Genomic DNA, 24546 nt, shown 5'->3' with positions numbered 1-24546 from the left:
TCAAGCTACATGTCTATGCCTAACCTCCGCGAAAGCATTCAAACATTGCTTCACTTGCAAAGACCTCTGCCCAGGTCTATCGCGCGAGACCTTCGTTTGGGAAACAAGGATTTGCTCAAGATCCACGACGAATTCACCAACATCGCTAGTGAGATGCGCATCTGGACGTTCTACGAAACCATCGACTCACAGCTTTCTGGGTCTGGCATGGGTCTTACAGATGAGGTGCAATTCAGCGCACCTTTGGCATCTATTAAATCGTCATTGGTAGGTGTCAGACAAGAGAATGTGTTTTCATCTCTGGAAAGCGACCACGCACATTGTGCTTCGTTCGGTACGGGAAACACACGAACAATGGGAACCTATCTGGAAGATTTGGCACTGGCAGTTGCGAAGGCTGAGCAGCTCAGCGCCAAATACGTGCACACACCTTTGAACCTGAAGGAGCACGTAAAGGTTGAGCTCATCGGGTTTTATGAAGATCCAGATGCTGAGATGGAGTCAGCCATTCGCTTGTACTTCACCAAGTATCACCTGGGCGAATTTCTTGAGAAGGGTCCGGAGAGGTGCCTCGAGGAGCGGCTTCGAAGTACTGTCAGAAGACCTGGCCCACGACCTTTCCCCGTGGGTGGTGATTCGACGGTCTCCGATCATAGATCGAGACCTGTCGGCAACAGTGGTTTGAATATCCTGACAAATGTGCAGAGGATGTTTCGGGCGGCCCGCTCTGGAACACCTCCAAAGGACACGGAAGCGCATCCTTCCCCAGACATAGTCGTGAACCCGCCATCAGCTCGTCCGTCAGTGGGTGGGGGGTCGAACTCAATGCCAGCTACTCTGCCAAGGCGACCTCATAGTCTGACTGTTCCGTCATTGGGCAGTCCTGGGTTTCACCGGCCATCTAGTCGAGCGAGTAGTGAGGGCAACGCCAGTACAATGTCTGATCCCACGGGTGATGAAATCTCCCCGAAGGATGGCAAAGGAGCGGACATGTCAGGCCACATTTCAGAGAAGCATTCTGCACAGTTTGACACGAAGGACTTTGACCCGACTACCAAAAGTCGAGTTGACAGACTAAGTAGAGCCTCCGCTTTACAAGACTTGACAGCAGGGTTCTCTCGCCCGAATCCGGACAGAAGGAAATTTATGTGGATTCACTTGCCTTTTACAAATCCGCCATGGGTTAAAAACATTTTTGACAAGCTCTCTGAAACTCATGGCCAGAACTTTGGAAAGCTATTCAACAATGAGAATTGGGTCTCAAGGCATGTTCAGGGACGACATTCGCAATCGCAGCCTTCCTTTGTGAAGCCAGCCTGCAACTATATCCCGGCGGATTCTGCTGCTTCACCACGACCGTCACCAGCAAACAGCCGCCCTACAAGCCCCGGAATATCACCGAGCTATATGTACCTCTACCTCCCATATTTGCATTTCGATACCTACCTCAATATCATCAAGAGACGTAATATTATGAAAAGACGCACGAGTCATGGCCGAGCTCGACCGGTACCTGCAGATATTGCACAACTTGAATCGTTGGAGATGCGTGTATTATGGGAATTCATGGGATATGACCCGCCACTCAACTGCCGTCGAACTTTAGACCAATTTGGATACCCATCTCTCAAAGACACGTAAGTTTGGTTCTTTACATATTACTCTTATCGTACATTGACTTGGAAGAAGCTGACTAGAGTATTAGATATGCACGAGACGACGATCAGATGCTGTACAAGCTCACTAAGGAGTCTACACCCCGTTTCCCAAGGACTATTCTGTTCCAGCCTAAGACAGACGGCAATGAAAAAACAATCGACACACGAATCGAGCGCTATTCTGCTGCTACGGCGAAAATTCATCAAATACAGGCGAAGTCAGAAACACCTGATGACTCAGAAGGGGACAACGAAGAGGATGTGCGTAATGGCAATCTACTCATGGTGGACCAACTTTGGTTGTGGGCTATTGATACTAGTAAGTTACCATCGATCTTCTGAAAATAACAACAACTAACAGCGGTAAGCAACGTTGGCCACTTTCTTTCCCAAGCGGGAATCTCGCCCATCCGAAGGCCCCCTGTTTCAGCAGGCAGATTTGAGAAACAGTGTCTACAACGAACTCAACGGAGACCTTACAGGACGATGTGAAAATGCTCTAGATCTTGCCGCTTTTGTTGCCCTGCATGCTGTCACTGTATTACTAGATCGATCATCTCACCCAGATCTCGAAATCTTCCGCATATTTGACGAAGCAATTGGCATGCTGGTATGTTGAGACATTGCTACCAGGACTCGAAGCAGTGCAGCTCACTAAGACTATAGACTGAACGCATGACATCATCCCTAAAACGCTTCCGTATGCAGACATTTAGAGATGTTAAGGCCGATGAATCCGATTCGGACGATCCTGAAGAGAACACAGCAAAGGCGATCAAGAAACGACATAGGAGAGAGCTTCAGCAGGCAGAGCGTGAGAATAGGGAGAACACGTCTGCATTGCTCGAACTTCGCGATATGGAGGACGAGCTTACAACCCTGTGGCGTTTATTTGAGACGCAGACCCAAGCGATTGACAGGATGAGGAGTATATATATGAGCGACGGTCTAAAGGATATCACGCACAATGGACGAGGGTACCTGACGGAAGCCCTTGCTCGTCTTGAGGAATACAAGACCCAAACAAATGAAATGTTAAAGCGAGTAGACACGACACGAAAAGATGTAAGTGGCACACTGGTAAGATTTTTAATGATTGAGGGCCTAACTCATGGTTTTAGTACGAGAAAATGCTCGAAATGGCCCAGCGTCAAGCTCAAGTTGACGATGTACGGTGGTCTCGTCTACAGACTGAACTTGCGAGTTCGCAGAATCTATCGATTATGGTTTTCACTGTTATGACAGTTGTTTTCCTTCCATTATCCTTCTTCACAAGTTTGTTCGGCATGAACACCGCAGAATGGGACGCAAATTTCCCCGATTTTGCTTATATAGGCTCAATCTCCCTTCCCATATCAGCATTTCTCATTATAGGCTCGCTCGTGGCAGCGTTCAGCTCTCGGGTTCAAGTCTTCTTCCTAACTACGTTCAAATACATACGAAAAATATTTGGGGCGGCAAGGGAGATAGTCGAGAAATTGGAGCCTGAGGCTCGGCGAATGGCCAAGATGAAGAAAAGGGAGGTCAAAGACGAGATGGAATACCAGAGTCGAAGAAGTAAAGAGAAGAGTTACGATTTCTGGGCAACGGTCCGGCGGCAGAGAAACTCAGAATACCATATCCCTGATCTCAACCGCAAGAGCTCCGGGAGACGCGGCATGACACCTAGGCAGACTTGGAAAACAGAAGCTTTGTGACGAAAGGATACCAAGAATCATCTTTTCCCTGGGGGATATATTCCTGATAGCTGTATCTTTGTATATCGACGGTACTTTGCTGAGTACCACAAACTATGTGATCAGAAAAGTAGATTTGCCTCTGTCCACAGATGCTTCTCGTGAGTTGAAAAGAAGGACATCGAGAGAGCCAACCAACTCATTTCCAACTTAGCTTTCTCAAATTCTTTTACAATAGCACTATCTTGGTGTTCACGCCTGATTGTAGGGCAACATTGTAAGGCGATTCGATGACCATCTCTATCTCTCGTAAACGTTACAAACTGCATTGCTTATGATTAACATCAAGTTAAAGGCTCAAAGACCGTTTATCAGGAACGGTGGGATCTTTAAGCCAGAAGCGGGATCACTCATTCCGACTTTGGCCTTCCTCCTCATCAAGCCGGCCTCTACGTTCAGCCTCGAGCCTCTCCCTATCTGCCTTTTCTCGTTCATGCTCTTTGAAAAGAGCCAACATCCCGAGGTCATAACAGGCTTTCAGGCTACCAGCGAGAATGAAAGCCACCCAAAAAAGTTTTTTGTCTACCAGAACACCGGTAATGAGAGGACCAAGGCTTTGAGCTGTGGTCTTCACGACCACAACCATCCCCATAATCGCCGTCCGCTCTTGAGGAAGCACAATAGCAGCCATAAAGGCGGCACGTGGTGCTACATCCATTGACGAGGTACAATGCCGTAGGATGAGGAACACGAGGGAGATATGAACATCATTCGGGACACCAATCAGAGCAAGGAATATTGCTGATGGCAGGTGGGTAAATACCATGGTCTGGTAGAGAAATTAGCGGGAGTCTTCACTTGTATTCTAAGAGGCCTTACATTGACATTGCCAAATCTCTTCGCTAGAGACGATGCCACAAGCATTGAGCCAGCAGATATGATACTTGTAGTGAAGAAGATGGAACCCAGCCTTCCCTCTTCAACACCGTAGTGTGACTTGAAGAAAAATGTCATCCAAGATCTACCGTCCATCATTAGTTGTCTGCCGTCTGTTTGTTTCACTTGGAGGTTACTCACAGAGAGGCAAGACCAGAAGCAAATGAGTCAACTGCGAATAAGAGGCAGAGACTGATCAAGATACTCCAGCTCTCCTTGCTGATCTCGGGTAGGAGAGCACGAATGCCTCGTTTGGGCTCGACCTCGGGCTGTTCAGCTACAGCAGCTGAGTTACCGTCGGCGTTACTCTCGCCCAGAAGTGGCGCTGTCTCTGCATTGCTAGTCGATAGCTTCTGCTGTTTCTTTTCGGCCTCAATTGCACCACTAAGCATCAGCGCAAGCAGAAGCTTGACTACTCCTAGCGCGGCATAGCCGTAGAAGATGATACGATATGCCTCGAGCTCCTCCCAATGGCGACTTGTCATCAAATAATGCACCACCCAGCCACCGGTCATCACGCCAAATGCTGCGCCGGCGGTACCTAAAAGACTGTACCAGGCATAGATGTCGCTCCTGTGCGCAGAGGATGTCAAGTGGCCTACCACGCTCTCCTCGATCGCTCGGAACGGTCCAATCTCATTTCCCGCAGGGCTGATAACTCCAAATACAGCTGCTGCCAGTAAAATCCAATAATTACCGAAAAGGCCGAAGATAACTCCACTTGCAGCCATGAGCGCTGCGCCCACAGCCAAGATGGCTTTCCGTCCTAATCCGTCGGCAAAGAGTGTGAGGACGAAGCTGATGCAGACGTCACCCCATAGAGTGAGGGTCATGAAAAGGCCAATCTTCGTTTTGGAGTGGCCCAATCCTTCGAGAAAGGCAACGAGAACCAATGTTGATGCGCCATAGGCGAAAAGTCGGACAAATCGCTGCAGACAAAGCAACTTGATGTCGCGACTCGAGTGATAGAGAGACTTGAGCCCCAACTCCTCAAGGCAGCGATGCACTATACCCTTATTTTCCTCAGCCATTTTGACTGATTCGAAATCTTAGAGTCGTGAAACAGTGTTGTTGATCCGGAGTAATTCAAGTCTGCGTCTCAACCTTCGATGGCGTGCCCCTTAAGTACCGTTTCCCTCAGTCCCCACCTCAACGACAAGAACATTCGAGAGGCGAATCCAAGTCTCAGAAGTCGTCAGACAATGACATGTAATTGATCCGTGTAATAGTGAAGACAGGGTTTTGATGCTGGAGATCAACAATATTAACTCAGCTGCCAGGCAGGTTTCGGGCGTATATCCGATTGCGCCGAGCGGAGCTCGGGCGGGACCTGGACTGACTAACGAGAGAACGGCAACTGGCTCAACAGCAACAAGGCCAGCGCTTGTGGAGAAGCAATTGAAATAGATCCGTTCTCTGGACGTTTAGTGATCACGGAGGCAATCCGAGACTTCCAACGTCAAGGTCGGTGAGCGGGGAGTATGGGGCCACTACCGCCCGGCCCGGGCGGCTTCGGTGGTGCCTAGCGGCACATCTTCACCATATTGAAGCACGTCATTGCTTCTATTTCAGGCGATTCACAACATCAACACGAGAAGACATATATATAAGATGCATATCTTGAGATGCATCTTCAAAGGCGCATGTTCATTCCCAACTGTGAAGCCCTATGTTGGTGGCAGGCTTGTACCTCCATATTACCGCTGAATTTGCACCTCGGGCTTTCTGTCCGTTCTCATACAGAACCGGACTTGGGTTGAGCTGTCCGGCCTCTCAGCCATACTCGTCTCCTTCCTGTAAAGTGAACAGTTGAAAATTGAATCCCGATTATCAGACGCACAACGAAAGCCGAGAGCCGGATCAAGCGTCCCGCGGAAATGCGATTGCCAGCCTGCTGCAAGTTGGATGCACCCATCCAGCGCCCCTGCTTGACAATGACAGAATGATTGCACGACAAGCGAACCTGGAATGAGTCTCGCTTTTCTGCAATGTCACAACAACGACGATAACTATGGTGCTTCTCTACGTCCACACACTCAGAGAAATTGCCGTTCATGCCCTCCATCGTGCCGTCTACGACAACCAAAAAAAATCTTCCCCTGCTCGTGACGTAGACGGTGTATTCTTTACTAAATGCTTAGATGATAGTTACCAGCTGAGCACTGCGAATACGGAGGCATGGCTCATCGCGCCACCCCCACGAGCCCTGGCACCCAGCTCGTGTTAGTAAGAGGAACAGCGCAGTACTTGTGCTGTAGGCTGCAGATACCCTCGAAAACAGTGCGACGGAAATTTTCTCCTGAATCGGTCCCTCAAACTCAGTTACTAATGACTAAAATGTCCTTGAAAACTGCATTTGTCGGAAAGACTTTCATGTACGATGGGGTGTCATGCGATGAGTATTGGTTCGTTACTACGGATAGCTCCCAGGGACGAATTGATCATGGAGAACATAGCAAGCTGAGTCACTGCCTATCATATCGGCAAAGTCCTCTAGACCAGATAGAGGTTTTGAGAAGAAAAAACAGGAAAGGAGTGCAGGCCGGGATCGTCCTGATAGTGGTGACTCAATGAGTTTAGCAATCCAATCTCACTGTGAGTGAAAGCTGGAGTATGGACACAGCCATGTTGAGTTAGTCCCAAAACAGAGAGTCTATCTCTCAAATGAAGCGTGCTCCTGCAATTTGGTACGTCTTCTCATAATCACTTTGATATTCACTCAGTGGAAGAAGGTATTGCTACACGCTGCCATTCTTGGACTTCCGGTTGCAAATGATGACATTCGATTCTTGGCTCATCTCCCAAGATCCAATGGTCCGGCGAAGTGCATCTATCGGGAAACAGCGGAATTGAACTTAGCAGGTGCAATTTGGCACAAGCGGATTCGACAATGGCGTAAAGGAGGTAAGACAGCTCCCTATAATTCAGTCTGGTGGTTGGTTCGGACCTAGACTGTTTACATGTCTCAGGCAAACGTACGTCAAACGTCATAGAGATCTTCCTCTTCCTGCGAGAGTTGCAGCATAAAGTCTCATGATTGTGATCACTTCGCACATTCAAAATGATCTGTCACGTCTCACGGAAGAAAATGCCCAACCTTGTCAGGCTCAGAGCTACATACCCAATGGAGAAGTCTGGGTAGAGTAGGCTCAAGGCTCAGCCTCATAGCAGGCGAGCTGTTGCGTTGTTGAAAACAAGTATTGAGTCTAGCTGATCGAGCGGCCCACAATGGCAGCCTTCTGTCTCAAATGGTCCCCGAGAAACGCGTCGGACCGTTTCTTGACGTGCAGCCACTGACAGGTGCCTCGGAGCAATGGAAGTGGGACAGTGTTACAAGACCGAACGCTTCGCCACGTGTAGAAACATTCCTGGCTTGCGGCTCTCAAAGGTCTCATATGAGTGGTCATCTCCTCCATCACCTGAGCTGCGATGCATCGCACCCTGACAGCTACCCCAACCGCTGCCCTGGGCCCTGGACGGAAAAGAAGCAACAAGAGCTCGGGCCAAGAGTGCGTGGATGGCAGTCCAATGAGGAATGCTCAAGAATCCTTCCAGCCACGTACAAGAGAGAGGCTTGGGGGGCAACATCAAAGTTAGCTGCTGCCCCCATCCTGGGGGTTTGCCTGTCTGATGACCCCCAAATCCGAGGGGGTTTCTCGACTGTTCTGGCCTTTGAATTAAGCTGCGTGGCGAGCCACCTTAGCATGCGGCGCTCACGGAGATCGTCCGGGTATTGGAGATGCAAGGGCGGAGCTGAGATGTGACACAGCGGCTCACTTCCTCGACTTCTCATGACTAATGGGTATCTTGGAGTTTCTTTTCCATTGGTGCTAACTTGTCCAGTCAGCAATGGCTTTGTCGGCAATGAGAAATCGTCTTGTAGTGGAACGATGTGTGAAGCGTTCGAAGTGGAGAGACCAACCTGCTAGCATTTAAGCAGTAGTAACCGCTTCACTTCAAGTGGTTTCTCCATCAATCAGCAGTATTCCGCTCCACACCACAACAGAAGATCGAGAGATGGCGCTCCTTGAAGTTGAGGCATTGTCAACCCTCGGCATTTCCTTCAGACCCCAACATAGCCACCGCCAGCACCGCACCGTACCGTACTGTCTGAAGACGCGGGGAAGTCGCACAGTGAAAATGTGGGGAAGCTGGCAACCTCCTCCGCTCCTGAGATGGCTTGCAGATTGGCTTGATGCACGATGTATGGGGTGCGTCTTGGAGGACACCCTCACTGGGGTTCAGTTCGCCGAACAGGTAGGCCCTCATGCCGCATCTCGAGGAAAAGTGCGGAGACTATGACTGGGAATAAGACTCTGTCCTCGGCCGCTCTACCTGCCTGCCCTAGACGACCAATGCCAAGTGGGGAGTTTACGCCTCTCAGCATCTTCTCTTCCATTGCGTCTTCGGGTGTTGTTGGGCATACTTACAGCTTAGCGACCCGCTCCAACAGATCATGCGGGCGAATTCACCCAGCAAGAGAGGCGGGTTGAGCGACGCAGTGACGTTGCAGGGCTAAATATCGCTCGAGTTGGAGTCCTCTAGGCTACATATTCGTGCGTTGTAAGACGTGAGGTTGTCGTAATGTGAAGGGAGCAGATTCCAGCTATGGGAGAAGTTGGTGGCATCTTGATTTAGATTGACGTCGTCAATCGAAATGAACCGGGTTGGAAAGCGTCGGGGAGCCCCGAGGCGTGCCTCTTAGTCTGCTTATCTGATGGGAATGGTTGTGATCCGAGAGGGGAGGCAACCAACCCAATGCCGTCTCTTCCATGCAAGTGGCTTTGTGGCTTTTGCTTTTCCGATCCTCTGGAACCCACTTCTCCAGGTTTTTTTGTCTTGACGGACCAAACCCCTCGACCCCAGATAGAGTGATCCGTAGTCGACCGAGTTTCGGGTCCAAGTACTCAAAAGAGCTAAGCCCGATCTTTTGAAGTCTAAACATGGAACCACGATCAGAAACTGAAGTCGGGGAGGAGTCAATGGGCTGACCTGGGCAAGGGAGTTTATTGAGAGGCCTTGCCTACAGCCCATCATAGTGTGGGGGTTGGACTAACAGCCCTCGTCGATCGCCCCAGGATCTAACATGACATGGCAAATTCAACACCACCTTGGGCATATGACGAGAGAAATTATCAGCGGTACACAATGAGTCAATTCGGGCGCAAAGAGGATCAAGCTGTGAATGCGAAATGTCGATCCCTCCTCTTCTAATAACCTCCGCTCCAACACGACCAACACCACCAGCCATCACCACCACACACGCAAACGGTCGTGTCCATTTTTTCAGGGTATTGCTGGACACGCAGAGAGGAGGCAGTGCCGCTTTACCTTTACAAGAAAGTAACACTCTGGCTGAGAGATAGCGTGCAAGCACTAAAACCCCTGCTCAGGGTTCCCTCTTCCGATGCAAAAGGCTTCGTATCCCAGACGGACTTGATGCCTGGAACATGCATCAACTGGTGTGTAGATGTAAAGTGGATGATGGGTCATCAGCTGAGCAGAAGGGGCATTGTTCCAGGGTCAAAATCCTGGGCAGTCTCTAACTAGCACACAGTTTTTGTTGTAGACAGTATCATCTCCGCTTCCCTCACACGGTGTGCATGCTACGAGAAATGCCATCTTCTCGTTTATTCTTGCGAGTATCTTATGCGGTGGCGTTCAGTGTCGGCTGCGAGGAAACGGTGAGGGAAAGAAGCAATTCAAACAACCATGTTCCGGGCGAAGGCATTATATTCTCCTTTAAGGCGACCCGACCCATCGGATTATCCGGTAGTCCACATCCAGACTGTCCGGACGTAACATTGCTTTTTCCATTCAATATCAAAAGGGGTTGCTCAGCCAGTCTCACCTTTTTGACAAGCATTCAGTCAGAACGAGACATCAGCAGTCCTGGTAGGAGTGGCTTACGGTACCTTTCTCGCCAAGGGCTAAGCTATCGTCTGTAGAAGCACAAAATTATGTAAAGAGATATCTCATCACGCGACCATTGAATGCAATATTGGTTTGCCAATATAGAATACTACATGGTCTATCTTATGCACCTGCAAGAAAATGAATATTAATAGGATGCAGGCTGGTCCGGACGCACCCGCAGATGAGGGGCAATATAAGATGTGCCAGAGGAGACTGTGTCTGTCAAAAGAGAAGGCAACGGACCTGTCTATGCTGAGCCTTTCTTTCCATTCATTTCTCAAAAGAATTAATTGTCAAAAATCAGAGCTGCTTCTTGTAACCTTACGACGCTGATTGCCTGAGTCCACTCACCGCCTCCAGCCATCACACAAAACCACCCGCGGAGGCAAAAGTTGACCCCCACGCCAGAAGAATCCAGAGCCATGCTGCTGGATTTTGGCAAGGTTCAGGCTGAGTGTGATGATGAGTACTGAATGAGATCTAGGCCTGGTGAGGATATGGCCTCAAAAGATTCGATGAGGAGCAGCAACTCCCGATTCTGCACCATCAAATTGCTATTGCATGGTATCAACTCCCCTTTCTAGCACAGCCTGGGTCCGTCTTTTTTTGTCTGCAATCCATACATACATAGATACCATCCTGATAGGTGACACGCCTCTCATCGCGGGGTAGGTTGTGTCTTGTCTCGCAGCCAATGCAGTGCTCCCGTCCCTGCGAGATCAATCGTGAGTCCAGGCGTATCAGGTTACGGTTGAAATTGTCCCGAATGGTGGTCTTCATCCACGAGTCCGAGCTAAAGTACGTTGATACTTCTGATCAAAGACGACAACAAGCTACAAATGTCGCGAAAACCGTCACCTGCCCCTCCTCCACGCGCCTCGATGGGTCCTAATGAACCACCCCAATTGCCCCAATAACAGCGGACGGCGTCCCCAGGAGATCCAATTGGCCAGAAGAAAGGATGCACAGCAAGGATGCCGACTCACCACAACCATTGCCCCCGTCCTGACGTCTTTGGCACCGTCTGCAATGACAGGGCGCTGTATTGACAACCAGGGTGTTTAAGTTGTCATCAATTGAAAACTCTCTTGGGAGCTCCCAGTTGAAAGCGTACACGCTTTGCCTGAGACGCACGGCTACTGCAAGTTCATACATAGATGTTCTGGCAAAGTCGGCACTGCAACATTATCGACTCGAAGCATCTCCGTAATTGGCAGCAACCCAATAAAAGTCGACCAGGAACATGCCCGCCTACGCAGACTGAGCAGAAAGAGACTTACAAAAGTAGAAGGTGGGCGAAGTAGGGATCAACTTCGGCAAGCCTGCCTAACCTGCAAGACTCGCATTCCCCTGGTTTACTTACTAGTGTAGATAAGGCAGTAGTAGTCACAATAACATCATTTAATCATTCATCTAGCCTGGTGCCTCGACCACCCGCCAGGCCCCTATCTGCACAGAGAACTCGGCCATGTCACTATCACCTGATGGCGTTCCAAGTACCATCAGCGATCACCACGCAAGCATTCGGAAGTAGTGGAACCATGACCTTGGTGGCGCTTACTTGGCCTGATGACCATCACTTTCCCGTTCCTGACGAGCACGAATCGGCATCACCAGACCTGTGCTGACAGCTGCAAAATCCCATCTCCCAATGATGAGCAGCCAACCAGGGCACTGGAAGGAATACCTAGAAGCCCTTGAAGTCTTCTAAAGCACACAGTGGGGCTTAGGGGCAACTTGTTGCTTAAAATTACCCTACACACAACTTCTCGTTAAAAGCACCATCTGTTCCTGTCGTTTACGAACACGACGAACGCCAAAAGAGGGACGCCGAACAAGCGGTGGGAGCCGAGTCTTGACACAAGCCACACACTGCCTCTGTTGGGCTTCCACGCGAGAACGACGGGGACCCACGCAAGTTAAAGTACGATTCAGCACTTCAATCCCTGCTCTTCAGCGCCTATCTTTTTGGGAAGATCTGCTGCGGCTCGCCTTTTCGCCCAATCAATTCATGAATACCACTCCAGGAAACCTGGTCATTGTGATGATGGCACAGGCACGCAGAAGACTAATGCTCACCACCTTATCCGGAGTATCAAAACAGACTTGACCGACGCCAGGCAACAGACTATGGTGCTTGCAATTGAAGTACTCGTACGCTACCTGCATTGTTTCAGCTCCCCCTGCTAAGCAGAGAAACCCAGGGGATCAGAAATGGCAGCGGCATCTTTAAAAGTCTACCGACACAAGGCTGCTGGCGGTCCGGAGGTTTCCAACCAGTAGTATAAATGGATATGAAGTCATCCGGCAATTGATCGGGGGGTTTTAATGAGGCTATGAACGACGACAGAGAAATCGAAGCCCTAACGAAGTACCGAGCCTCCAACCAAGGACATCGGAAAGCAGCCCTGGGACAATTTGCAATATTTCCAAGTTTGAAAGCACCGCGAGGCACTTGGTAAACCACACCGCCTGCATGGAACCCAGGGATGAAGACAATGACTATGAGGTAGGCTGGCAAGTGCCAAGAACATGCAGAGGTAGGTCACTTGGAACTTTCTGCAGAGTTCGGAGCAAGTCTCTTCCAACAAGGTCTTGCTCGCGACACCCGAACCATCACTGTCAAGTCTCCCCAATGAGACTGCACCTGCCGATTCTGCACGGCGATCCGATGACTGCCGAAAGTCTAATTCTCCAGGCATACGTGGAGGGCGAAGAACTTGCCACATAGTAGCTGAAGTCACAGGTATGGTTTGTAGTCGATTTCAGCCTCTATTCTGAGCCCGCTTCCGACAGAAGTTGGGGCTTACAGTTGGCGGGCCGGAAGCATGCTTAGTAACTGACAAGCCAGACTATCATAAGCCATAAGATGCTGCTGAGAATTCTGATACCGTAGATATGGAGCTGCAGGAAGGACTTGGCAGGATAGCGGTCGCCCTGTTCCGCTGTGCAGAAGTTGACTCCCGGAAACAATGGTGGGGGAGAGTTGAAAGCCCTGGGGATGTGCCCCCATTTCTGTCGGGCGAATGCTCAGTGGCAATTTGGGCTAGCAACTTGGTTACATTCTACGAGGCGCTGAGGCTGAGTGGGAGGTCTGATGGTCGCATGTCAACTTCTCTCATGCCAGTCGTAGGAGTGACTGTTTCATGACGGCCCAAGTATGCGATGTGCAGCACCATCGACTACCCGGGCAGATCGTGAAGACAGAACAGGATGTTCATGACAGGCGGTGGGCGTGTTCCTGTCCAGTACGCCTCCTCTCCCCATGCCGGCGTTCCTAGCTCAGCAAATCGACACCTGCCCATATTAAAGATAAATGCGCGTTGTATTGTTGAAGTTGGGAGAGCCTACTTCCCCTTGAGGCTAGACCAACGGATATACCCTGTCCCCAATTTTTCATGATCTGGTCAAGCTAACCCCCACACAGGACCACAATTTTCCCTTGCCCCACAAGGTGACCCCCCTGCTAGGGTCGACCGACCCCCTTCTCCGGATCCAGGTTGACTTGGTTGACTGAGTCTCCATGTTCCAAGTGTCAACGACACGCACTGTGCGTCTTGTAAGCCCTCGAAGTCCAGTCCTCACACACTGGACTGGTGGCTACCCCGGTCTAGCAGATCATAGGACGTGGGCGGTGCCAATCCCACTGCACAAATCACGATGCCGAATTGCCTTTCTCTGCTCATGCTCAGCTAGCCTGTCTAGTCCGCACGCGGCCATGCCATGCTCTTGGTCCTTAGGCGGCGCTCTTGATCCGTCCCAGCAATGGAGTCCGCCAACGCCACCTACCCGAGAAACGGTGCTTGACAGGGAGAAAAGCAGTGCCTTTTTGGCTGCGGTCACAGGACTCCAAGTTGTCGAGCCCCGATGTACGTATCATTCATAAGTCCCTTTCCTTGCTTCCTTCCATCCTCTCACAAGTGTGGACCTTTCCGAAGTCTACCAGGGAGACGCCTCTTCAGATTCAAATATATCTTCTCCCTCCTCCTCCTCCTCCCACCTCCATCCCATCCCTCCCACGTTGCTCACCACCTCAAGCACTCCTCCACATCTCATCCCACGCTCTTGTCAAGCATTTATATGCACCAGGCGCTCTTCTGCACCGTCACATACACACAATCCTGAACATGGCCCCGCACAATGATGCTCCCTCCCCAGCTGGCAGCTACACTGCCGGCTTCAACAGGATCCCCTTTCGTCCTGCTGCATCGTCGTCCCTCAGGCTAGGGAGCCTCACCCCTGCCGAGTCCGAGTCATCCCTCAGCAGTTCCTATGACAGCACCTCTCTAGATGCCGCCTTCCATATGGCCCGGCCCCTGGTACCTGGCGTCTACGTTCCCACCATGTGTTTCTTCGATTTAGATACCGAGAACGTGGACACGGCGACAATTGCTCGTCATGCTGTACGACTAGCCCGTGCAGGCGTCACTGGCTTGGCTACACAGGGGTCCAATGGAGAGGCAGTTCACCTTACCCATTCTGAGAGGCAATTGGTCACATCCACCACACGCAAAGCGCTTAATGATGCTGGCTTCTCCCACATGCCCATTATCGTTGGTTGCGGTTCCCAAAGTACACGAGAGACCATCCAGCACTGCGTAGAAGCGTGGGAGGCCGGTGGGGACTACGCCCTGGTACTTCCCCCGTCGTACTACGCTTCCCTATTCGCCCCAGCATCGGAGACGATCATGGAGTACTTCAAATTGGTTGCAGATTCGTCCCCCATACCAATCATCATCTACAACTTCCCGGGCGCGGTTGGAGGCATGGACCTATCGTCTGACGTCATCGTCAAGCTTGCAGCCCATCGCAACATCGTGGGCGTCAAGCTCACGTGCGGCAACACCGGCAAGCTCAACCGAGTTGCTGCTGCGACCAGAAAGATGACCAAGAAGTTCGACCCCAGCCAACCAGAGTTTCTGGTTCTTGCCGGATCTGCAGATTTCTCCATCCAATCACTAGTTGCTGGTGGACATGGTATCCTCGCAGGGCTGGCGAACATCGCTCCCAAGGCTTGCATCAAGACTATGGAATTGTTCAATAAGGGAAAACAATCCGAGGCACAAGAGATGCAGGAAGTCGTCGCTCAAGGTGACTGGACTGCTATCCAAGGTGGTGTGGTCGGCGTCAAGGCGGGCTTGCAGGCTTGGATGGGTTACGGCGGATTCGCTCGCAGCCCGCTCCCGAAGCCAACTACCGAGCAGACTAAGCAGTGGAAAGAAGGTTTCAGAGACCTGGTGATGCTAGAAAAGTCTCTGTGAACCCTTAGGATGCTGGCATCCGAGGCATATGGCAGGGCGCTTCCTGTCACCCACTTGACTGGTTGATGGTCATGCCGTGATACGGAACATCAAAATGGGTTCGTTGAACAAAAGGAGCTTCAAAAAAGTTGAATACTTTTCTCCCACTGCTATTCGCACGAGCAAGCGCCTGCATTGACGACATGGTTATCTGTTGAGGACTTTCAAAATGGGGTCTGGCGTTATCAAAACAGGAGTTCGGGTGCTGGAAGAGTGAAACATGGCGCTAAGAAAGACTGATTCTGGGAGAGCTTGACACAGTCAAATCATTTTCTTATTCCCCGCGACAATGGTTTTTGTGTGACCAGTGATCGATTTTTTTCCGTTCAGAATTGATGCACAGAACTCTTGTCTTGAGATCATCGAGGCCTGTCACTACATTTATGTGTTGTTGTAGTCCTCAAAGTTTGTATCTTGAGCATCTCAAAAAGCGGTCTCCTAGATTTCCTTCATTGAAGCTTTCTTGTACGGCCAATATTTCCTTACCGATCTGATATTGTGGTTTCTGGGATACTCGAGCTAGAATACGGATAATCCGATAATGGATCTCTGATACGAATTTTTGCACACTCGATTCAGTTTCTGTTGTCGTGTGTCTTTGTTGTTCTATATGCCTTATGCCCGCTCTTGAGAAATTTGACATGGCCAGGCATTTTTAGTATACAACGCCGAGGAAGAGAGTTTCGCCTCTACGCTGAACAAGAGACATGTCATTGTGACGTTGCAAGCGATACTGTCTTACGAAAGCATCTGATTAAATATCACGTCGATGCTGGGTAGAAGCGAGGCAGCTGGAGATCGTTGACAAAGGACTACACCACACCGATTCAGCGTTCTTGTGGAAAGAGGTTTCTCGAGCGAAGGTACGCAAGAATACGGCCGTCTTCGGCCGTACCAACTATCGCCAACGAATTTCACAGGGCTATTCAGCCGGCGATGAACCTCCTTGCGATGACAAACTCGTCAGTGTTTCAAACATTTTGGTATTCAGCTCAATACTTGATCCGGCATTTAATTACGTGCTTATACTTCGAGTGCCGTCAAGACAGTGCGAGACAACGAAGGCTACACTCCAACTCGAGACAGCAGAGCCGCCTCCCATTTACTGGACAACACCAGCACCTCCACTACCGTATAGAGAAGTTCGCAGTCTATTCCAGCAATCCAATCACGGCAGTCATGCAAGCGGGCGTCTTTGATCGCATGACCATGAACAAAAACCTGCATGATGCATACGCCCTATCTACTTGGACACGTTGTTCGTGACAGCGGGATCAAACCCCACGAGTGGATAAGTCCAGCCACGTAGCGACGAGTCTGATGACAAAATGCAGCCTTACGGATGAGTGCGAAAGTGAATGTGAAGTTCTAGCTGGGCTGAGCCGCCCATCCCGCGGGATGACAATACTTGATACCTCGTCTTGCAGGCGGTGAGAAAACCGGAATTTTTCATGGGTTCGCATTACGTGCCCCTGCTTGTTTTTGTGAGATGCCGTATTCAGCAACGGAACTGAACAGGGCAGCGAGAGCCTTGTGTCTCGCAGCATTGGTCCTCGTGTGACCAATAAAGGCTGTGATTCTCTTCTTATGTAAACTTCTGGAAGGCTCACCGCTGATCAAAATAATAGGCCGGGAAGGCTTTCGGCCCTTCATGTTTGTACCTTGACTTGCTTCTATTCTTCCAGTCTCACAGCTTCCCTTGACGCAGATGCCCACTGTCTGAACATTTATCACTCCCGACTCGAGAGCCGTAGAATTGCCCATTCGAGCGCAATACATGAGTCAGGTCACGCCGAATGCGTTGGCGTCTTCCATGTGGAGGCAGACCCGTCCTGGTGGTGGCTACCTGCTTCTGATGGCCGACGGCAAACCGCATTGCAAGCGTGGGATCCACGCCGCTTTGCGGCAAGGCAACATCACGATGATACAGGCGGGTACCTAGTTGTTTGTGCGACGACGCCGTGCTTGTCGCGAAAATCGGCGGCGTTCCCTTCATCCAAGCCAAGCCAAGCCTACGGTTACGAGCAGTTTGCTCTCCGCCGCCACACCCATGTTCTTGGGACGTGATACCCTTTCGTACAGTCTTCGTTCGTCACGCAGTGGTGACTGTTGGAGTGGTCCTGCCGCGTAATGATGGCACAAAGTTTTGGTGAATTGTTACAGCACTGGTCGTGTATGGGATCACCGACTTGCTCGCTCTAACAACAACCTCCACGCATCATCATAAATGCGATACCACTTCTCCTCTACTTTCTCGTTGGCACTATCACCAACTTTCTTTCTCGCTCGTTTAATCATATTCGATTTCGTTTCTCGAGGTCATTTTGAAGCCAAGATGCAGCTCGTCTTCATCATCGTTTTAGCCATTTCTTCAAGGATATTGGCGCAGGCGCCGAAAATTGCGGTCACAGGCGTCCAGACTGGTGTCAACCCAAACACGGGCGCGAGGCCTGCAAGAATGAATATCAACGATCTGTACATCAGCGGTGGTCCAGCATGGTCAGTATCACTGAGGCATGTGATCTACAACAATCTTATGTTTATCCTAGGGACCTTTACATACAGGCGTTATTAGAATTTCAAGCCGTTAACGAGACAGATGAGCTCTCATATTTTAAGATTATGGGTGGGTATTGGCTCAGAATCTTGGAGTTATCAGTATCAGCTGCTAAATGCTGCAGGCATTCACGGACTTCCTTATGAAGCATACAATGGTGTTGGACAAGTCCCGGGTGGCGCAAGAACTGGCTTTTGTCCTCATAATGTAGGTATTCCGAGTATGTATTGATCGATTGCAGGCGTATTGACAGAAACCCTTCAGGAACTTCTTTTCGGCACATGGCATCGTCCTTATGTGGCACTTTATGAGGTACGTTTGATCAACCTATTACTTGAAGCATGGATCATCTAACTGAAATACAGCAAACTTTAGCCAAACATGTACAGATCATTGCTAAAAGGTATAATGGAGAGCTCTCAGTGAGCTACTTATCTGCAGCTCAGAACTTTAGGGTGGCATATTGGGATTGGGCGGAGGACCCGAGTCTCCCATCGGTTGTGACTATGGCGACACTCAGCATCAATGGGCCTACTGGGACAATGTCCGTTCGCAATCCACTCCACAGCTATAAGTTCCAGAATTTCCCCTTCAATATCTCTTATATGAATTCTGGTGTATTGTCACGAGATAACGAGACCAAGAGATGCCCAAATAGTCTCGGAGTAGACAATATCAGTTGGGTCAATGGAAATCTATCGCTACCAAGTGCAGATCTCAAAGATTCAGTGGTAAGCTATGTTCATGACTTGGGAAGATTTTCTCATTATCTCTCTTCTGAACTGAATCTGGAGCTCACAGTTCGCAGTACAAGGCATTTACAGCTGTCCAAGCTTTCGAAAACATGGAGTCGTCTAAGTTTCCTGGATACGATTTTGAGAACCCTCATAATACTGTTCACAATTCCGTGGGCTGCCGGAACGGTCATATGTTTGACTTGAATTGGTCGGCGTTTGACCCAATATTGTATATCATCCCTCTTGCTGGTATTGTCCAATTACTCACGATTGTCCACAGTATGCTACACCATGCTAACGTAGACCGGTTGATCGCGATGTGGCAAGCAATCTATTATAATCAGAGCATGTTCAACATCACATCTGAATGCAGTGCAACCTTTGCCATGCCAAAAGGTGAGGTTAACGCGAGTAGCCCCCTAAAGCCCTTTTTCGACTCCAGCGGCAACTTCCACACCAGCACATCGATCACTCATATTAAGACTTTCGGTTACACATACCCTGAGATCAACGATTGGTCTCTATCTCCCGAAGAACTTTCGACGTACGTTAGGACACGAGTGAACAGATTGTACAGCACCGGCCGTGGAGCATCCAGACGATCAACGCGACATCAGTATCGTTCGCCGGCGGTACTGAAAGACTACTCTATCTTTATTAAGATAAACAGGTCCGAGATTGAGCTTCCTGCCTCGATAGATTTGATTCTTGACAATCAACCGGCTGGAAAGATGGTACTTCTCTCCATGCCAATGGACGGCATTAGTTACGCCACAATTCCTCTGGACAGGGCTCTTGAAGTTGCCAACAAGAGTGTCAAAGGCCCTTTGATAATCATGCCTTACTTAAACAAGACCTTACGCATTGAAATAAAAAAGGCAAGTCTTGGTGGATCTCTCTCCACGGCGCGTTTGAATTCACCCTGCTGACCATTCTCAGGGCGACGGCACTTTGATCCCCATAGAATCTGTCCCGAGTCTGACGATTGATGCACAAGCGCAGGACTTTGTCCCTCGCACAGAAGACTGTGAATTTCCGGTCTACGGTGCTGTTACTAGAAGGCCGATTGTGACACGGAAGGGCCATTATTAGACTCAGTGTCTCGGCCGACGGCCTTGTCTTACGATTTCAATTTGAATTTGTACAACGCGATGGACTTTTTATGACATTAAGAGAGCCTTAGCTGTGTAACAATAGCCATCGGACTCGACTGCTTAGGGCTTTGAGTTGACTTGTATCACAATTTCCATGCAGAAAGCACGACATGTGCATGAACGTTGTTGGCTTAATCAATGTTGTGTGATGTCATTACATATGAATATGGTCCGTCTATGCCGGAAACCGATCCTCTATATACCCATTTAGTCGTTGTGTGTTCTAGCCCACTTGGCCGCTCTATATGCAAATATTGACGATCTCTAGAATGCGGTCGCATCTCAACTCTAATATTGAGAAAGTTCAAGATCCAGTGATCTTCGCGTCCACCAACTCTAATGTCGACTCTAGCTTGGGTAAGATTGCCCAATCAATATCTAGCTGTCGACTGGTTCCAACTACAACAGTTCTTCTTTCACATAGAGCTGGTGAATAACGGATGTGTCCATGATACCACATCCATTGCCGCCTAGGGGCCATCATTCTTGATCTTATTCATCTTCACACTTCAGTCCATCGACCTAGTGACGTCCATAGTGCTGCTTATTCCTTTCATCTTCCTCACGCGGCACGGCCATCTCCATACTGGCCGGAGTGGATATGACTTGGGGCTGTAGACCAGATGGGTACCACACGAAGTAGACGGCCATGACGCCGAACATGAGGATTGAGTCAAAGACGTACAGCGTCCACTCGTGCTGCAGCAGATATCCGTCCGACCCCATGACATACTCGATGACCCTGAAGATCGATCGAATCATGATGAACACACTGACGATGTACAGCATCATCAGGAGGCGCTGCCAGGGGAGCTCTGCGGCTGTCGGTCCCGAGTGACCGCCGTAGCTCGCAGTCACGGCACTCTTGGACCGGTATCGCAGGTGGAAGATGATGGCGGTGACACCGAAGAGGCCGAACCAGATGATCTGGATGACGAGGCCAGCGACGACGATATTCTCGCCCGTCTTCATGCTGCCGTCCTTAACCATGAGGCCGGCGCCGCTGGCCTGCACCAGGAAAGAGAAGACATCGCCGATGACGAAGATTGTCGTGAGCCAACGCGTACGGATAACTGAGCAAGCCTCGCCGCCGGGGAGTGCGCGGATAACTCGGCCTAGAACCATGTAGATCGTTGCGGCGTACAGGGCTGGGGCGACAAGCAGGAGTACGGATTGGAGCACATAGGGGATGAGTTTATCGGTTCTATCATGTGCAATGGCTCGGAAGATGTATCCTATGGTTTCAACTGTGCGTTGGGGTTCCGCGTTAGTTCTTTGCGCAAAGGTATGGCCTGGACGCCTAGTGGAAATAGAATGTCGGAGGCGAGACTTACAAATACCGCCTATGAGGAAAGGAATGCAGAACCAGAACCTGTTACGGACCATACGCCAGGCATGAAGGGCTGTCAACAGGAAGAAGAGAATGGTGAAGATAATGCCCCCAGGAACCGATGGCAGATAGTGCCATAGGTAATAACCGTTCTTGTAGGGTAGTAGCTTAGCCATCGTCTCTAGTGATACCGTTGTATACTATGTCGAGGGTCTTCTATTCGTTCTCGTGTCCAGTTGAAGTTAGACAAGGAAGAGTGAAGAGCGTTGCTGGTGACAATGTATGCTATAAGGCTGCCACCCACTGGTGGGATCTCTTGGGACTTATACCCCTGGACTGATAATATGTCCGCGTAAAGAACTGAGAACATGACTTAGGCAATCCGCCCATTTTAGTTGGTTGCAATTTGTCTGGATCAACGAGAAATCCTTCTTATGGTCAAGGCACCGCGTAATACGTGTATACAATTCAACACAATGCGCCCGCTTCGGAGCAAGGAACCGGCACCCAGCACGGCGTCTACGACGGATTCTGTCACGGAGACTCCACTCTATACGCGTATACTGAAATGGGGGGTGTACTCGGCAGGACCCGTCTTAGCGGCAACCAATCAGCATCGCATTCATGAATCAACCCTGAATCGTTGTCGTTAGCTGGATCTTCACTCAAAGTTTGGCTAGAGTCAGATCCGAGACAGAAAGAAAAGCTTTGCCGACAGTAGAAGGTGACTTTGCGTAGGATACACAAAACCTACACGTTCAATGTGTGGCTGAGTACTGCGGCCTGTTGCTGAGGCTCAGGCCATCCTACCATCCCCTTCAGCCTTAATGGACCCAAACCATATGCACATATTCTGTAAGCCAATAAGCAATGGTTCCGAGAATACGAGTAGCTATAGCGGCGCTTCATATTTTCGGCTGACAATTCGCGGCATCTTGAGATTTGCTTCTCGTGTGCGTCGTCATCACCAATGCAATATTGATGCAATGACAAGTTACTACATTTGACAAATTGCGCTGTGTATCATGACAAAGGTGCACATCGTGATAGGCTGAAGAGTGCGATAAATATCTAAGGAAAGAGATGTAAACAAAATTGCACTTACCTACTCCGGTGAAGCCGTGCCCCTGAGGCGCACATGGCTGTAGGTTCGCAAGCTCGAGTAGGTTGAAATAAGCTCAACTGCCGAGCCCTATGGAGCGTACTACGAAGAAATCTCAATCAATCTTCGTCATTGCCCCCTCCAAAGCACTGATCACAGTATGTTTTGTCAGTGTGGGACGCGTCAACGACCCCGTGGCAGGGCTGGGCCGTCTTCTTGGTCTTGTCGCAGTATACCCATGCCACGCTGCGGCTCGAAAGCTTCTTGTTGCATACTATGCAGACATATTCCACATTGAGCCTCTTACACATATTGGCCTGAGGTCGAGATGATCAAGATGATGATAAGTGTTTAGTGGTAGTTTGTTCCTGGTTATATGGAAGTCGGTCCTACCTGTCTCATGGATGGACAGTCCAGTTATGCATTTATGTACCCGATTAAATGGCATTGAGAGCTTCTTTGACAACACTTCCTTTGTCACTGAGACTATTTTGGCTGCATATCTCGAGAGTGTTTCTCAAAGGAGATGGTCATAAATGCATTGGAAGATTTCTCGGGCAGGCGGAGCAAGTGCCGACCAGCCTCATCTCTTGGCGGACAAAGGAGGCTAATGGGAATGCTGACAACAATACGTCCTGACAAAGAGAAGGAACTAAGAGGACAAGATGAATGCGTTGTGATGCTCAACGTCTTACGAACGGCTCCTCCTTTCACTAGTGGTAAAGTCAGAGCCGCTAGAAGGGCTCGTTCCGAGAGCGAAGTTTCGCTCTCGAGATGTTGACTCAGGCACTCGAGCCGATCGTGCAAAAGTTAAGGTATCGGTGGGACCGATGATAGAATCATCAATCGTAAAGATAAAATAACTGTATCGTCGTTCGGATACATTCTTCATTCGACAAATGCTGCTTTTCCGACACTTTGGCCGGGATTGCTCCTGGACATTGGTCCGAGCAGGCCGGCTGACTGCGTCCTTGACTGATAACTGGCGAGCGCCATGAACAGGCCGCTGAAAATCGATGTGAGCACTGACGTCTGGTGATTTGCCCACGAGAATGCCTCACAGCATGGATGTGACCTCAAAGCATAGGCCAGTACGCGTCCGTCACGGTTGAAGGCTGAGACAGGAAAGGCGAGACGGTTTGGAGGTAACATTGACCCGGAGCCGAAGAGATCGGTGTTGAAATGCAAGTGCTTAGCGGCGCCGCCAAGCCCGGAGCATACGTAAAGTCATCAGTGGCGCAGTGGAGCATACCGGCCCTTTGCAACCCCCTAAGTGTGCTAACCACAGCTAGAAATACAGTTGACATGTCTACCTAAAATTCTGTCGATGACGGCAGGCCCTGTTGTGAACTATAATTCCACGACACAGCTTCTGGAAGACGGCCGACTACGCGTATCGCCATGTCTCGTCGTTCTTCAACATACACAAGTCAAGTGCGCTAATACAGAGATTTTGCCTTCTCGCGCACTAAGTCCCGAGTTCATGTGGTCGCTCGGACCGCGTCGCTGTCTCGTCACAGTCACAGGGGAAGAAGGAAGAAGATGCGCCGCACGCACAAGAAATCGCGGCGGGGCTGTCTAGAGTGTAAAAGGAGGCACATCAAGGTATTTTGTTTGCGGGCCCCCTGATTGGCTGCTTGCTAATGCGATCTCGCTGCTTGACTTGTAAAGTGTGATGAGACTCATCCATCATGTCTCAATTGTTTGACTGCTGAACGTGCCTGTTCCTACCCGGAGCGCGTCGCTGTTGGTAGCGGACAGCCAGTCTCCAACAGCCCGACCACCTCGGCGGAGGTCCCGACGCCAGGGCCAACGACTCCGGAGAAGGCATCAATCTTTCCTACAGACGACTTGGCGGAGCTGTCTGTCGTGAACATGTTGCACATGGAGCTGTACAATCATTTCACCACAGAGGTCTACATGGCATCCCTCAACCCCGAAATGGCCAAAATATCAAAGGCCCTGACCATAAAATGTGCCCTTAACACGCCATATCTTATGCATCAGATTCTTGCCCTTGCTGCGCGGCATCTCAGTATCCTGCGTCCAGAGAAACAGGCGCTCTATCGGCATCAAGCCATCCAGCTACAAACGAGTGCACTGAGCTTGTTCAACGCGCAAGGAGCTGCGGTCGATACAGCGGACCGAGTGCCTATGCTGCTGTTCTCATCCATTCTAGG

The 24546-nt window shown here is 50.0% G+C and overlaps 3 protein-coding genes across 3 annotated transcripts; 1 reads left to right on the top strand and 2 right to left on the bottom strand.

Moving 5' to 3' along the window:
• Positions 1-4407: 4407 nt before the first annotated feature.
• Positions 4408-5301, bottom strand: UCRPA7_730 (putative mfs transporter protein; the record flags this gene model as incomplete). Its single annotated transcript, XM_007913324.1, has 1 exon — positions 4408-5301. One exon carries the CDS (start codon positions 5299-5301, stop codon positions 4408-4410), a length of 894 nt encoding a protein of 297 aa, XP_007911515.1.
• A 9012-nt stretch (positions 5302-14313) lies between these two features.
• Positions 14314-15447, top strand: UCRPA7_729 (putative dihydrodipicolinate synthetase protein; the record flags this gene model as incomplete). The annotated part of the gene is made up of 1 exon (XM_007913323.1): positions 14314-15447. The coding sequence occupies one exon, from the start codon at positions 14314-14316 to the stop codon at positions 15445-15447; it is 1134 nt and encodes a 377-aa protein (XP_007911514.1).
• A 5009-nt stretch (positions 15448-20456) lies between these two features.
• On the bottom strand, positions 20457-21059 carry UCRPA7_728 (putative rta1 domain protein; the record flags this gene model as incomplete). Its single annotated transcript, XM_007913322.1, has 1 exon — positions 20457-21059. The coding sequence occupies one exon, from the start codon at positions 21057-21059 to the stop codon at positions 20457-20459; it is 603 nt and encodes a 200-aa protein (XP_007911513.1).
• Positions 21060-24546: the final 3487 nt, after the last annotated feature.

This window comes from Phaeoacremonium minimum (genome assembly GCF_000392275.1).
Source record: "Phaeoacremonium minimum UCRPA7 unplaced genomic scaffold PA7_03_scaffold_40, whole genome shotgun sequence".
NCBI classification, from domain to species: Eukaryota; Fungi; Ascomycota; class Sordariomycetes; order Togniniales; family Togniniaceae; genus Phaeoacremonium; species Phaeoacremonium minimum.
The sequence above is the reverse complement of the archived record's forward strand: the minus strand, read 5'-3'. Positions and strand labels throughout refer to the sequence as shown.